Here is a 16,606-nt window from a genome sequence, read left to right on the forward strand (position 1 = left end):
TGGATGAGACCCAGTTGATGTTTCCTCCCCTTTCAACCTCTCCATCCCTCCTGTTCCCTCCATTACAAGTCTCAGAAGCCTAGATATTAGTAACTCACCACCTGAGCCCTCAGGAAGGTAGGTGGCAGCTTCAGATCATCCTCAGCACAGTGCCTCCAAGGAACTTGCTGGCAGGCCCTCACAGAGCAGGAGCCACTTCAGTTCAGCCACAAAGCAGGACTCTCAGAGGCTGGGCAAGGCAATTGCACACTTCTTTCCCACAGGTCAGTGGTCTGGAGGGTGAGCCGTGCTGGCTGCCAAGCCAAGATTACAGGGAAGGACGCCTGCTTCCACCCCACCAAATACAGTGGAGCATGTCTGCCCCAGCCTGACCCATGGCTGACTGGGAGAGGGTGGGAGTGGGACATCACGGGATGGAGGCGGGGGTGGGGTGTTGCCTCCAACATGCTGGGACCAGAGAGGGGAGCCCATGGCGCCTGCAAGAGTTGCAAAGGTGGCACACGAGAGGGGTGGCATTCTAACAACTTCTTGAAGCTAGAGCAGGCTGCCCCACTTACCTGCATGGCTGCCCAGAATCCTTCCCAGGCAAAAGCCTTGCCTCTTCGGTAAGCAAAGAAGAAATCGAGAAATGCCAGGCCATCTGGGAGCCAATGGGAGAGCACCTGCCTGGGTACTCCTTCCGAATTCTAGGTGCTGTTTTACACAGCAGGGTTCCAGCCACCTCCTCCTTCCAGGAGCTCAGAGGGAGCAGGGATGGCTACCCTGAGGTGCTGGGACACTTGGCCCAGGGCAGGATCAGGCCCTCCACCCCCAAACCAACACCAGGGTCTTCCTGGACTCTGGTGAAGTAGCCCTGCTGTAACCAGGACACAGGCAGCCCCAGAGTTGCTGGCACCGGTGGCAGGGGACTGGCTCTGAAATGCCAAACACAGGCATTAGGAACACTGGAAGGAACTGGGAACTGGGGGAAATTTTGCACAGAGAGAACAATTTTTTTTTTTTTTTAAGAGAACAATTTCTGATCAACCCTTTCCAGTGATTTGTAGCTTGTACTCAACCATTCACAGGAGACTGTTTCAAAGACTTTATTTTAAATTGATATAGAGTCTATTCAGTGACAAAATTCATTTATTGCATTCTTTCCATTTAATAGCTGGGATTCAAAGTGTTAAAGATTTGATTTACCCAAGTGAAAAAAAGACGAAGGAATCATTTGTAAGCGCGATTTCTGAAGAATATGCCTAATGTTTCAAAGTTCCTGTTTTGTGCCTTTAGGTTACAGTACTAACATCCTACTCCAAGTAAAGTGTGAGACACAGGTCTAACTAACAACCACATGAAACTCGGGCAACAACCATCCTGAAACAGCTGTAACACGCGTATCAGCCTCCAGGCCTCACGTGCTCACGCTCACGAGGACTTGAGTTAGGACATTCTACCTTTCCAGAAACACAGTGGCTCTGAATGCCTCAACCACTCCTTGTGGTAGAGGGGTTAAAGGATCCTTTTCTGAAGTTGGCTTCTCCATGGAAGAGGAGAATGGCTTAAGGACATTCTGAAATTTAGAAACAAAATCAAACAAAACCCTTTTGCCAAAAAGTCTGTCCTCTGCAAAGCTGGTGAATGTGTGGATGCCAGTATTTTTAGAGAGAGATGTTTTAGGGGCAGGAGGTAACTGACCAAGTGAGGATGCTTTCTAAGGTTTTTTTTTTTTTTCCTAATAAGGCAGAAAAGAATAAAGATCAGTTAAACATAACATTTAGAATGTAACATCTTCCCTTGGGCAATTATGAATATGAAATCACCATGGCAACAAAAGTACCATCTTCTCATGACTGCACTGGGAAAGTCAACAAACCCACACTAATTCCTGTTCCGCTTATTTCTTGGCTCGAGCTCAGCACTTTCAGCTGACCTCATGCGACGATTCTGTCTGGGACTTATTTCTGTGTCTTGAAGATCATATCTGAAAATGGAAGAAACAAAATGGCAGCTTAGAAAATGATGATCACTATTATTCCACAGCAGTTTCTAGTTTACAAGCCCCTTCCCGTGTGTTTTTATGTGATCCTCCAAATAGCCTTCTACTCCACTGACAAGTCTGCTATGATAATTATTATGACTTTTATTATTTCCACTGCACAACTGAGAAAACAGGTGACTTAGCAAAGATCACAGATCATAAGTGACAGAGTTAGGAATTGAACTCCTTTCTTCTGAATCAGAATCGAGCAGCTTTACACTTCTGCTTCAGAGGCAGAAAGCTGCAGAAAGTGTGCTTCCATGCTAACAACAAGACGAAGCCAGAGAGACGAACAAAATCATAACTTACCATGATCCTGTCAGACAGCTGAGGTTGTAAGGGAACCAAGGAAACAAAATCCCCTCCCAAGAGACATGAGCCACACGCATCCTTTCACTTCGGGCAGAGCACTGGGGAAAGGGGCGGCTGCCGCACAAGCAGGTGGGAAGACGGAAGTTGACGTTTTCTGGATTTTGCAGCACAGCCTGGTGCTGCGGGCCCCTGACACTGGAGCCTCGGCAGCGCTCCTTGAGACACTGACAGAGGGCAGGACACTGAAGAGGGCCCACGTGGGGCACAGGGGTAAAGCAGGGGATGGGGAGTGGCAGGGGTCAGGCTCTGCCTGATTTCCCAGGTTTGTCAGTGGAGTAGAAGGCTATTTGGAGGATTAAATGAAAACGCATGGGAAGGCACTTATAAACTAGAAAATGATGTAGAGAATAATAAGAGGTGATTTAAAGTATATGGGAGGGGCTTCCCTGGTGGCGCAGCGGTTAAGAATCTGCCTGCCAATGCAGGGGACACGGGTTTGAGCCCTGGTCTGGGAAGATCCCACATGCCATGGAGCAACTAAGCCCATGTGCCACAACTACTGACCCTGCACTCTAAAGCCCACGAGCCTCAAGTACTGAGCCTGTGTGCCACAACTACTGAAGCCTGCACGCCTAGAGCCCGTGCCCCACGAGAAGAGAAGACACTGCAATGAGAAGCACCGCAACGAAGAGTAGCCCCCACTCACTGCAACCAGAGAAAGCCTGTGCGCAGCAACAAAGACCCAATGCAGCCAAAAATAAATAAATAAATAAAAATTAAAATAAATAAAGTGTACGGGAAGATGTGCATAGGTTAAATGCAAATATTACACCATTTTATATATGGGACTTGAGTATCTATGGATTTTGGTAACTGCAGCAGTGCGGGGCAGGGTCCTGGAACCAACCCTCATGGATTCTGAGGGATAACTGTAATCTCAATATTGAGTCTTCCTTACACCTGCTCAAATTTGTTGTTGAGCCTCTTAGTGAAATTTTCATTTCAGCTATTTTGTTTTTCAACTCCAGAATTTCTATTTTTAAAAAATAATTTCTGGGCTTCCCTGGTGGTGCAGTGGTTGAGAGTCCGCCTGCCGATGAGGGGGACACGGGTTCGTGCCCCAGTCCGGGAGGATCCCACATGCCGCGGAGTGGCTGGGCCCGTGAGCCATGGCCGCTGTGCCTGCGCGTCCGGAGCCTGTGCTCCGCAATGGGAGAGGCCACAGCAGTGAGAGGCCCGCGTACCGCAAAATAAATAATTTCTATTTCTTTACTGGTATCCTCTATTTGGTGAGACACTGTTCTCATACATCCCTTTAGTCCTTTGATCAGAGTCAGAACAGCTGATTTCATTGGTTGCTTCTCCCCCGCCCCGGTGTGTATAGGCCACAGTTTCTTGTTTCTTTGTTTATGTCTAATATTTTGTTGAAAACTGGACACTTTTACCAATATACTGTGGCAACTATGGGAATTAGATTTTCCTCCTTCCTCAGCGTCTGTTCATGTTGGTGTCTGCTGCTGTTTGTTAAGTGACTTTCTGAGCTCCTGTAAATATACATTCTTTGCTGTGTGAGACCACTGACGTGTCTGCTACATGAGCTTAGTGGTCAGCTAATGATTAGACAGAACTTTCCCTAATTGCCTGGAACCAATATAACACAGAAGCCCTTGTCACAATCAGTCTTTGCCAAGGGACTCTGTGTGTTGGGGCATGCATTCAGCACTTGGGGGACAACTCCGCCTTAGCCTCTCCTTTCAGCTTGCATGGAGCCTCATAGTCAGCTCAAGGTGAGAGATTAGGATCCTCTCAGGTCTCTCCTGCGCACACACAGAGCCCTAAGCATGCGTGTGACCTTCCAGAGCCACAGGAATACATAAGAGCTGGTCAAAGCCCCAATGGAAATCTTATTTTCCAGCCTTTCCTTTAAGCTTTTTGCTTAACATATTGTTTGCCCCAACTGTTATCTACCTCACATGGCTATGAAGTTAATCAATTGTCTCTAATTGTTTTAAACAAACACCTCGGGGAAAAAGAGGCTTTTTGTACTGGGTGAGCTCCAAGTCAGGTAGACAGTCTTGCAAGTGGGAGTCCTCCAGGAAACCACCAGACAGATCAAATAATAATTCTCTGGGAATGAGGCTGTGAAGGCGCTCCAACTCCGTTCTGCCCTTTCTGCGGGCTGCCAGGCTGCTGGTCCTCATCACGACAGCACACTACTGGCTCCCAAGGCCGCTGCCGGGCTAGAGAGAGGGGGGTGGGAACAGGGGAAGTCAAATCACCACAAAGCTCACTGTTCTAACTAAAATTCAGATATTTTTCTTGAAGAAATGCTCCTTGGATTGTTGCTTTCTTTGGTTAATTTTCAGTTTTGAAAAAGTTGATTCTGCCAAGTTTTGTCAATTTTGTCATTGCTTTTACGGAGAGAATTTCCAGACGTCCTTATTTCACAACGTCTCCTGAATGTTTTCTCCTTTATCTTTTTAATTCTTTTCCCCCAGCTTTTAACTCATGGTCTTAATATCTCTAAATTTTCACAAGTCAAATTTCTCATCTTTTTTTTCCCTAAATAAATAAATTTATTTATTTACTTATTTTTGCCTGCGTTGGGTCTTCGTTGCTGCGCACGGGCTTTCTCTAGTTGCAGCGAGCAGAGGCTACCCTTCGTTGCGGTACGCGGGCTTCTCATTGCGGTGGCTCCTCTTTGTTGCAGAGCACGGGCTCTAGGCGCGTGGGCTCAGTAGTTGTGGCTCGCGGGCTTAGTTGCTCCGCGGCATGTGGGATCTGCCCGGACCAGGGCTTGAACCCGTGTCCCCTGCATCGGCAAGCGGATTCTTAACCACTGCGCCATCAGGGAAGTCCCAAATTTCTCATCTTAATATTTTATTGCCATTTATTTATTTGGCTTCTGGGTTTTTTTTTTTTTAATGGGATGTTCCCCCTTATATTTAACTTTATAAAATTACTGTTTCTTTGCTCTCTTACCTTGTTTTTAATTTCCTTCTAAAATTTTAAGTAATGTGTTTCTCCCATATTTCCCCTCTTTGATTTGCCTTCACAATAGCTGGCAACAAACATGGTTATAGTGTTAGTGGAAGAAGCAGCCTCTACCATAAGCATGGGCTTGAAGCAGAGTCCCTAGCAAGCAAGGATCTCAAGGTTCTCCAAGAGTAATTCTCTAAAATGCCTCATCCTCAAAGATGCAGGGATCCTAATAGGATAAACCACCTCAAGATTTTTTTCCAAGCATGTAACACACTTATTTACTAGAATGATAACACTTAATAACATAGCCCAAACACAACAGGCTTTTAAATTCTTAGCCTCTGGAAGGTATAATCAATGGATTTTTGAGCAAACTTTGCCAACTGAATGCTGTTAGCCAATTGGGGATACTCCTGTGGCGGACCATGGTGAGAGGCATCAGGAAGCCCTGAATCTACTGAACACAGAAGCCATACCTGGGAGATGTGGCCATCTATGACCAGCCTGCTTCCAGTATACACTATTACCAGGATTTACCTGGGCAGAATAAGGGCCATTTAAAGAGGGAAGAGGTTTCTGATTCTTCTTCTTTTGTTTTTGGTTCTTTTTTTTTGGAGACACTAGATTGGTTGTTTCCCTGCTGTAAGTACTTTCAATTTTTTAAGCACCGTATGGGGCAAAGGGCCCGTCCAGAATACTAGTGCATAAGCTTGAAGAAGGACCCAAAACGGACAAGTATTACATGGAAGGCAAGTTACAGGCCAGTTTCTCAACATAACAACAAAACATCTTAAACAAAATATTGAGAAACCAAGTCTAGCAACATACAAAAGAGTTAATACACCATCAACAAATTAGGTTTATTTCAAGAATGCAATCTTGATTTAACATGCAAAAGATCAATGTAATTCACCACATTAACAAAATAAAGGAGAAAAATCACATACTCTTCTCAATATATTCAATATAAAACATAAAACACTTGAAAATATTCATCATCCATTTATGTTAAAAACTAGGAATATAAGGTAAAAATATTGAATGCTTTCCCACTAAGATTGGGAATAAGAAGAGGATATCCTTATTACCACTTCTAGTTAACATCTAAATAGCAGTCCTAAACTGTTCAATTAAGCATTAACAAAGACTTTAGAAAAGGTATTATATTGAGATGACATGGTTATAGATGTTGAAAAAATACACAACCCTATAGGGTATCAGAATTATTAAGTAAATTTATCAAAACTCGTGAATATTGGGTTAATGTAAAAATTTAATTTGCTTCATATATTAGCAACAAGCAATTAGAAAATAGTAAACAAACAACAAAAGAATACTATTTTTAATAACATAGTTATCAGAGGAATGCAAATTTAAATCACAATGAGACGCCACCAGACCCTATGAAGGAGAATGACTAAAATGAAAAAACTAAGAATGCCCATCATTGATGAGGAAATGGAACTTCTGGACCGCCCACTGTGGATGGGAGTTTAAACTGGCGTGAGCACTTTGGAAAAATGTCTGGGCGAAGCTACTGGATACATGCACATCCTAACACCCAGCTATACCACTCCGCAGTATATACTCAAAAGAAACAAAAGCACATGCACCAAAGGACATTGAACAGTTACGTTCCTGACATCCTTATTCATGACAGCCAAAAACTCGAAAAAATATATCTAGCAAAAGTAGTATGGGTAGAAAAATGGTGACTTATTCATACAGTGGAGTATTACAGAGCAGAGGTTCTCAAACTTTGGCCTGCAGCAGGATCACCTGAGGGCCTCTTAAAACACAGGTTGATGGGCCCCATCCCCAGAGTCTCTCATTCAGAAGGTCTGGTGTGGGGCTCAAGAATTTCCCTTTCTAATATATTCCCAGGTGATACAAATGCTGCTGGTCAGGAAACCACACTTTGAAAGCCACCGCTCTAGACAAAGCAGTGAAAAATAACAAACTACCATGATATGCAACCATGGAAAAATCTCACACCTGTAATGTTGTCTCCAAGAGTGCACACTATACGATTCCATTTATAAGCAATTTAAAACCAGGCAAAATTAACCCATGGTGATGGAAGCCAGAACCGTGCTTACCTCTGGGAGGAGACACGAGTCGGCTCTTAGAATGCCAGGAATGTTCCACATCCACATCTGGGTGGTGACCTTGGTGGCCCCCCATGATCCACACCTCCTGCCTTTGTGCAATCCCCTTCCCTAGCGTCTGGGGCTGGCCTTGTGACTTACTTTAACCAACAGGATGTGGCCGAAGTGATACAGCACAAGTTTCAGGCCTAAGTCTTAAGAAGGCTAAGAGATTTTTGTATTTGCACCTCTTGGGAGCTGTATCAGTCTGGGTCCAATCAGGACCATGATAACTTGAACGGAAAAGTTTAGTATAAAGAATTACTAACTGTAACAGAGGACTGGAGTAACGAGGGGTTGGCTAGTAAGAAGGAAAGAGAATCCTGAAGAATATATTATAGAAAGAGTAGAAATAAGGAACAGCTGCTACTCAGGGTTGAGATGCAGCACCCCAGGAAGAGCCCTCTCCCCAGACAGATCCAGACACCTGCATGGAGAGGGCATGGCTGTGGCTAACTGAGTCAGAGCAATGAGCTGCTGGCCAGGGTACACTGTAGGACCAGGCACTGGGGAAGGCCTGCAACCAAGAGGCAAAATCCCTTCTTCCTGCAATGTCTCTCCAGTGCCCTTACTGATAAAACTTAACATCAGGAGAGCCGGCAAAGGAAAACTATTTAAAGGGCCCAATTCAGTTTTCACAGAGCAGGCAAAAAGGATGAATTTGGAGCTGAGGCAGTAAACTGATAACTGGCACAGGGGCCCTGAGCCTCCACATACAAAATCCCAGCTATCCTGCTGGAAAGACCACATGGAGAGACCACGCGGAGAAACCACATGGAGAAGAACAGGCTCCCAGACTACATGGAAAGACAGAGAAGTCCAGACACCTCAGCGGAACATCACCTCCGGCCGCCCTGCCAGTTGGCTACATGCCACATAAATAACCACCAGCAGCCTGAGGCCAGCCCAGACTGAAGAATCATAAGCAAATGAAGTGGCTGCGGCTTAAGCTCCTAAATTTCCGGGTGACTTGTTACATGGCAATTAAAAACTGAACAGAAACTTTCTGTTCAATTGGTTTTGGTAATCTACTGCTACATTCTCATGAAATAGCACAATCCCTCATTTGGTCATGATTCTAGATCTGGGCAGGGCTCAGAATAGACAGCTTAACTGGGTCTGGAGGATCCACTGTGAGGAAGGCTCACTCGCACGGTGGCAAGTTGGAGCTGGCTGCTGACTGGGAGCTCGGCTGGAGGGAGGGCTGGGCCTCCGTTCTCCTCCAGCTGTCCTCTCTCCATGCCCGGGGTGGGCTTCTCAAAGCAGAGGGGCTGGGTCCAAGAAGCATCGTCCTAAAAGTGAGTGTTTGGAAAGGACAAGCCCCGCTGTGCAAACGCTTACCAAACTTCTTCTCACATCACATGGCCAAACCCAGAATCAACGTGGGCCTCGGGAGTGTGAACACTGGAGGCGCGTGATTCACCGGGGCCACCAAAGTGACCCTAACCTCAGGGGTATTCAGTTGTAAAGATTCATCAAGCTGTACACTTAAGATGTGCATACATTAATAATAGTTATTAATAAGTAGTAGTTAATAAAGTTCACTCCTCCAAAGAAAGAGCCAAACTATTAACAGTCCTCCCTCAGAAAATGCGACGGGCTCATTAGCACACTGCAAACGACTCCTCATGGGGTTAGGATGAAAGGCAGATCATCAAGAGAGAAAATGAGTCTTCCTTTTCTGGTTTTATAATACTAGAAAAAGCTATTTCCTAAAAAAAGATTTTTAAGGCACTAAGAGAGAAAGGATTAAAAAATATCTGTAAGTGGCAATCCTCATCCATTCACAGATTCCTGAAGCCACGTAAGCCGTGTCACTAACAGCTAGAATCCCCCAGGGAGTGTGTTCAGATCCAATGAATACTGACTGACATATTCAATCCCTCATACGCCTACTGAGTGCCCTCCATGGGTCCCCCCAGGCACCATGCGGGACGTGGGGTATAATGAACATCTGCTCTAGGAAGCACGTCGGGTGGTAAGCGCCCACTGTTGCGGAAGCAGGGGAGCAGCCAGGGGCTTCTGGGAAGAGCTGGGAAGGAAGGAATGACAACTGTCGCCCGAAGAAAGGGGAAAAGGCAACTCAGGCGGAAGCAACAGCAGGTACAAGGCAGCATGACTTTGAAGCCAATGTGAGTAGTTCAGCCAGGCTGCAACAAGGCGGGGCGGGGACGGGAGGAAGGACAGTCCAGGAGCCAGCAGGTAGGCTGGGGCCATGGATGGAAGAGCCTTGGATGCTGGTGAGTCCCTGCAGGACTTTACCACAGAGAGAACACAGCATATTTTAGGTCTCATGGGCAGAATGAAGCGTACTGACTAGAGGCAGAGAGGCAGCTGGATGGCTGTGGTAGGAAGCCAGAGAGAAGAGCAAAGGGCCTGCGTGGGCCGTGGCACAGAGGGGCCAACAGAGACAGTTCAGGGGTCGTCCACAGCCCCGCTACTCAACGTGGGGCCCCAGAAGCAGCGTCAGCAACACTGGGGAACATGCTAAAATGTAAACTCCTGAGCCCTAGCCCAAATCTGAATCCTGATCTCAGGACTGAGTGGAGCCCAGTAATCCGTGTTTTAACAAGTCCTCCAAGTGATCTTGATGTAAATTTAAGTCTGAGGACCACTTATCTATAGGACCTCGCAATCGCTGCAGGTGAGAGGTAAGGGACAGTGAGAAGTTGAAGATGATTCTTAGGTTTCTGATGGAACAGTGGGCCAGACGGTGATACCACCATTCACTGAGGGAGGGGACAATGGAAGAGGAGCAGGTCAGGAGAGAAGGGACTCAGACCCTCCGAGGAGACATTCCCCACATTTTATGCATAAGGAAGATGAAATGTGAAAACGTGAAATGATTGACCTGGACCATTTTTCTTCCTATTTTCATTCTGTTCAATGTAAATATATCCTGTAGCTCAAAATGGTAAGAGGAACCAATATTAACAGATATAAGAACCCAAGACCAGTCTGCAGAAAACAGGGTTTTGTATTGGGTTTTGTTTTGGGTTTTTTCGCTGCTTATGAAAATACTGCTTTATATGGGGGCATTGTGTTGCTAATAGAACCTCTCAATCATTTATGGAATTAGGAGAACGTGTTGGGGCTGAAGTAGTATGTTCTAGGACTAATACCTCAAATATGCCACTTGTGGTACCACAAAATGCCTGTAAGCTTAAGATGGGTATTTGTAGAACTATCACATTTTGTTGAAAATAAAGCTGTGCAGCCTTTTCCTGATTCTGCTCCTAAAGCTACACTGTGGCATAAGCTGGTTTAAACTGCTCTACACTTGGCTGAAACCAGGAAGCCTGAATTCTTACCCCAGCACAGGCCAGTAACTAGCTGTGGACCTCAACCTCATCAACTTACCTCTCTGGAGCTCAGCCTCCTTCTCTATAAAATGAAGGGACTGGACTAGATGAGCACTTACATCCTTCCAGCTTTAACATTTATTATCTGTGAGGATCAAGCAATGGGATTTGTTTTCTAAGTGATTTCTTATAATAATGACTTTAAGAGGTCATCATTGCCAAGAATGGGCTTGGACTCAGGAATTTTGGGCTACAGCTTGTCACAGCCATTGACGTCAGGGTTTAGTTTAGCATAAACAGGGGGATTCCTGGTACAAGAGGAAGTAGATAGCTAACGAGTGGCCTCCTCTCCTAGAATTCAAAGTTCAATAATGCTTAGGTGAGACTAATGCAGCCACAATCTCAAACTTTCATAAAACGCTACTGTTTGAGCCGCCAAACATCTCATTGGCCTGAAAAACCTACTCATAATGCTTTCCCTGGATATACCACACTTTTCCATTCTCCCAGTGATTCAGCTACAATACCACAAAATGTCAGCACAGGAAACCTCATTCTTGGGAAAGACAATTTAGCTTTAATGGTCCATAGAGCTGAATTTTGACATAGATTAAAATCTCAGCTCCATCACTTATCACTTATTGCTAAGTGACCTTGGATGGAGATTTACCTCTTTCAGCCTCAGAGAGGCTTTCAGAAAGGTGAAGATGTCAAGAACATCAGATGCTGCTAAGAAGTCAAAGGAGATGAAGTCTAAAAAGTTGTCCTTTGGAGTTAGCCACATAGAGGTCTTCAATGACTTCAATGAAGGCTATTTCAGAAGAAGGATGGGTCTGGCTGAGGATGTTGATGAGTCAGTGGGAGATGAAGAATGGAAACTGCAAGTAGAGGCCACCTACTGAGAAAGGAAGGAGAGACACGAGAGCAGCTTCAGGATGAGACTGAGTGAGGTGGTAGTTAGTCAGTTGGTTTCAAGATGGGAGAGATTCGGGCTTGCTGAAAACCTAACGAGGGAGAGGGAGAGATGCCTAAATGAGAGAAGAGAGAACGCGTAACATTCCTGACAAGAGGGTAGGAATGAGGTAGGAGAAACTAGACTCTATAATAAAGAGGCAGCCCTTTATTATAAAATGAAGAAATTATAAAAGGAGGGATAAAATATGTACAAACACAGGCAGATTTATACATTTGGTGTTGGAAAGATGAGGATTCCCATACAATGGCTTCTATTTTCTCTACAAAGGAAGAGAAAAGGTCTTCAGCTAGGCTGGAGCCACTGAAAAGAATTGAGAAGGGTTCAAGTAATCCTTGTGAAGAACAAAACAAAGAAATAATCACAGAAACAGTAAAAGTGCTAGGCAGTTTTGCGGGCCCACTTGTGGTATGTGAGCTTCATGATATTTTAGTGGAACAAATCTGCCCAGTTGTACTACAGTCTTATGACTGGCAACATTTAGGAAAGGGTTAAAAGTTTTCTAAAGAGTCTAAGCCAGTGTTTAAGGCCTGACTGTTAATTCCTATTAATTGCCCATTGGAACAATTTATCTTTAGAAAAACAACTTCTGACAAGTAACTGGAGCTATTACACTAAGATTCCATTTCTAAGCAGAAATATATAGAAACAAGTAGTGAACTGGAAATCTTTACCTTGATTTTTGTGAATTATTACTTGCTTAAGTCAGTAAGCACAAATATTCTTTGGTTTGAAAATCAACTGTATAGAATTATAATTTATCAGGTCAAAGTACATGCTTATTTCGTGATTATGAGAACTCACTTATGCGATGCTTCCCAGGCTTCCTCTTCTTCTAGAAGATCTCTTATGATGTCCGAACTGGAACTAAAAGGACATGTACATCAATATTACCAGACAATAAAAAGACTGTGGTTCCATTCATATAAAATTCTAGAAAATGCAAGCTAATCTCTAGTGACAGAAAGCAAACCAGCAGACCAGTGGTTACCTGCAGGGGGCAGGGGGTGGGCAAGGAGGGACTACAGAGTGGCTCAAGGAAACTTTGGTGATGGATAGGTGTGATGGATAGGTCGTCACCTTGACTGTGCTGACGACTTCACAGTACACATGTGACAAAAGTCGTCAAATCGTGTGCTTTAAATATCTGCAGTTTATTATACATCAATTTCAATGAAGCTGTAAAAAAAAACTTAATTAATCAGCAATAATAAAGAAAAAAATATCCCTAAAGCTTAAATAAACGCCTCAGTAAAACAAAACCTGGATTCGAATGGAATATAATCGTGAGCCTTTTCAATTTCAATTTATGGCAACCAAAGATCAAATCATGTTTTAAAAACTGCAGTTTAGTAATGAAATTCACAAGAGATATTAAGTTCCTAAGTGTCTGTTAGTCCCTCTGTAACCAAATAAAGTAAAATGTAATTAATTTGAACTGTGCTAATGCTGTAATTTGTTATAATGCAACTTAGCTTAAAGTGCTACGTAATCTTTAGCCTATCTGTGCAGGGCAGGGCGGGAGGCAGGGGAGCAGAGTAAATAAGGATAGAGAGGACAGGTATTACTTCTTTAAAAGAAAAATGTTTTAAGGCTTTTAGCATCTTGTTCTTACCCAACTAAATTCCTTATGTGTGTGTGTGTGTGTGTGTGTGTGTGTGTGTGTGTGTGTATTAGGAAAAAAAGCATTTCTTTAGACATCCAAGACACATAAGACACAGAATGTCATGGGCAGTGTATGGGACAACACAAATAGTCGTCACAACCCCCAGGATAAAGAAGGCTCAAACAAAGGACTAACTCTCTCTCAGGCAAGAGACAACAGGTTTGGAAATGTTAGTGCCAATCTCATTTCTAGTGATATTCTAAGAGATAACAACAGTTTAAAAATTATGAAGACTTAAAGTGTCAGTGAATCATTCTCAAGCACTTCTGAAAAACTACTTTGAAGCAGTGTTTGCCTACAGTGCCTGAACAACAAAAATAAGGGGCAACAGTCAATAAACGTAGTTCTGTACCAAACATTTTACTCAAGGGATGTCCCCAGTTCCCAAGCCCCTCAAGGAGCTACACACGCAGGGCGCCCCTGACTGTATGTAGCTTGTGTGTACAATGGCCTATGTGTAAGCGCTCCATTCGCATTGCAATGTAGTGACCCTCCAGTACAGTGAGCACAATTCAGGATGAGGTTCCTCAAAGGGGAGAAGCAAAACTCCTCGTATTTGTGGATCGAGAAAACATGTAACAACAGTGAAGTATCGTAAATTTAGCAATACTGTTAATTTATATTTTATCCATTAGAGACGCACATAAATACATTTTAAAAAGAGTAGTACATACGCCTGTGAGACACTCTCGATTATGTCCATGGATAATTCTTGATATGCATATGCTTTTGCAGACCAGCTGCAATCATTCTTTCAGGTCCCTGGGACAGGAACCATTGACCTAACCTGTCAGGGTACCTAAGCATCTACTACTCTTACACTGAGGATGGCCCCCTGCTCAAATGCAAGTGTCCCTGAAAATAATAACACGTTAATTTATCATCAGTCGTTTTCACCTTAGTATATACAAGCCTATTCTATGCTTTCCCATTAAACAGCTAGCTAAATATAGTGTTCATTAGGAGAGGAGAGGAAAAAGCAGAAGACCCTCAAGGAGACACAAGGCAGATTTCACCAACTTCATTATTTTCCTAAGAGACAGACCCACCTGGCCACTCGCCGGGGAGGGCTAGCATACACTGCCACCCTTATTCCCATAGAAGAGGTCTAAACCTTTCCGTTCACAAGATCCCAACCTTTGTTAATCCTTACTTTGGTGGTAACTACACCAACTTTATCAAGAAAACTGAAGCTGTTTATGGGAGATTTTCATTTCCTTCTCTCTACGCCAAGTGATACTGATACCATCACCTGCTCTTCCCTACCTGAACAGAGATAGGGCAGTGTCTCTCAACCTTTTTCCATGACTGCCCCCACTCCCCACACCTAAGAAGTCTTTCCAGAGCTTTTTTTTTTCCCTAATTGCCCCTCCATGAAATTTTAATACCACAAACATAATGTATATTTGTTTACATACTATGTGTGTGTATACATGCTTTACACGCAGAGTAAGATTTTCTTTTTAACCATCTAGCCCCCACCCCCGCAATTCCCACCCCTTGGGGGGTGAAATCGCTCCTACTGAGAACCCATGAGCTAGGGGAATGGGAGAAAGGGGCGGTCATATAGCTCTAGGTCCTGGCAGGTATCACATCACTAGAGAAACAGTAAAGTCGGCTTCCTGCTGACACCCTCCAACACACACATACAATTTTTTTTCAACAGGAAGGTTACAAAGCATCCCTACTCTTCCAGCTAAGTAAGCAGGACGGCCAAGCCTGTCAAATAACCTATTAGTCTGTGATCAATTAACCTCCGGGCTTTCAAATCATCAGTACAAATCACCGATTTGTTGAAGGAAAATACTTGCGGAGCATTAAGGACACAAACCTAAGAGGTTTTTGCTACACTACTTCAGTGAAAACAGATGGTACAGGAGGTTTACAAGACACATCTCAGAAGTGGTCTGCAATCTCCTCTTCGTCTGCAACTTCAATACTACCAACTAGCACGACGCACAGTGCCTCGATTTCCTCAGTTCTTATCACCTTTCCCTCTGCTCCAGCTCAGTCACTAACCTGACGATAACCAGATCACTAAACTGAATGACAGAAAGTTTGCGAGGCTTGACGTTTACCTAAAATGAAGTTTCAGCATATTTTGCTATGTCTGCTGCTCCAATTCTAGTCCCCACTAAGAAACTGTGAGTTGATACTGACTAATACAATTAAAATAGCAGACAGAAATGTCCATTCCTTTTTAAGGTAATGTACTTACTATATTCCACTCAAAAGCCACATTCCTGAAATTAAACATACTGTCTCACAAACAGGATTTTACAAAGAGACTACCGGGCAAAACAGGCAGTGTTACTAAAAGTATCACTCTCAGATCTCTTCCTTGTGTGTAGCAGTAATTAGTATTTTTGAAATCTTAATCATTTTAATGTGCCTTGGAGATCAAAAATTCCTTTCACACACTTTCAAGACATCTAAACAATCCTCCACAGGAGAAAATAAATTACTCCCTCCAGTATACCCAGAGTCAGGGCACGCACAAGCCTACACAGCTGTAGCTTTTAATTCTCAGACAAGAAATTTTTTCAGAGTAAACTTCAGGTTCCCTACAATTTGGGTTTGAAACACTCCGGGAGACCATGATTTAAGAAGCCAGATGAGTGGGGAGTCTGGAACTTGAACATTAGAGGTCCCTGTGGGAGGGTGTTCAAATCGTGCTGTCTGATGTCACCATCCAGACCAGGCTAGAATGGATATTATTATACAAATTAAATACATGAGATAAAGGTTTATAGGCAAAAAGAATATGAATCTTTAATTCTATGGAATTCCCAGCCCCTGTACAGGAAGAGTCTAGTAGCTCTATTTGGAACACCCACACTCAATTTTTCATACCATGTAGACTTCATTTTCAGCTCAAACTTTCCGGAGTGTAAGCTCAACTGCTTTCTTCTTTGTTTGCTGGCTGCTGGCTGTTCTTTGTCCTAGTTGATCCTCCTATAATATTTTACTCTTGTCATTCTCTGATCAAAAGTAGTGGCATAACATCTTATCAGGGGAAGGAAAACAGTTTCTTTGCTTATTTCTCTTGCAGCCTTCTATTTCTACCAGTCAAGATTTTACCACCAAAGCTGAAAAGTGACATATACCAAGTTCCTCTGGCAAAGGGATGACTGCTCGTACTACCCAGGGGAAAAAAGTCACAGGTTTCAGTCTTGTTTCGGTCATTTAGTGTACCCTGGG

The 16,606-nt window shown here is 43.8% G+C and overlaps 1 protein-coding gene across 1 annotated transcript in view; it reads right to left on the bottom strand.

Moving 5' to 3' along the window:
• Positions 1-1,036: 1,036 nt before the first annotated feature.
• The window catches only part of RAD18 (RAD18 E3 ubiquitin protein ligase), a 116,852-nt gene continuing 101,282 nt past the window's right edge, over positions 1,037-16,606 (bottom strand). The window contains exons 12-13 of the mRNA XM_024740676.1: positions 12,544-12,606; positions 1,037-1,966 (exon numbers count right to left, since the gene is read on the bottom strand). Of these exons, the coding sequence (XP_024596444.1) occupies positions 1,864-1,966; positions 12,544-12,606 (166 nt within the window). The 3' untranslated portion in view covers positions 1,037-1,863. The remainder of the gene's footprint in view (positions 1,967-12,543; positions 12,607-16,606) is intronic.

This window comes from Neophocaena asiaeorientalis, unplaced genomic scaffold, assembly GCF_003031525.2.
Source record: "Neophocaena asiaeorientalis asiaeorientalis breed wild unplaced genomic scaffold, Neophocaena_asiaeorientalis_V1.1 scaffold325, whole genome shotgun sequence".
NCBI lineage: Eukaryota > Metazoa > Chordata > Mammalia > Artiodactyla > Phocoenidae > Neophocaena > Neophocaena asiaeorientalis.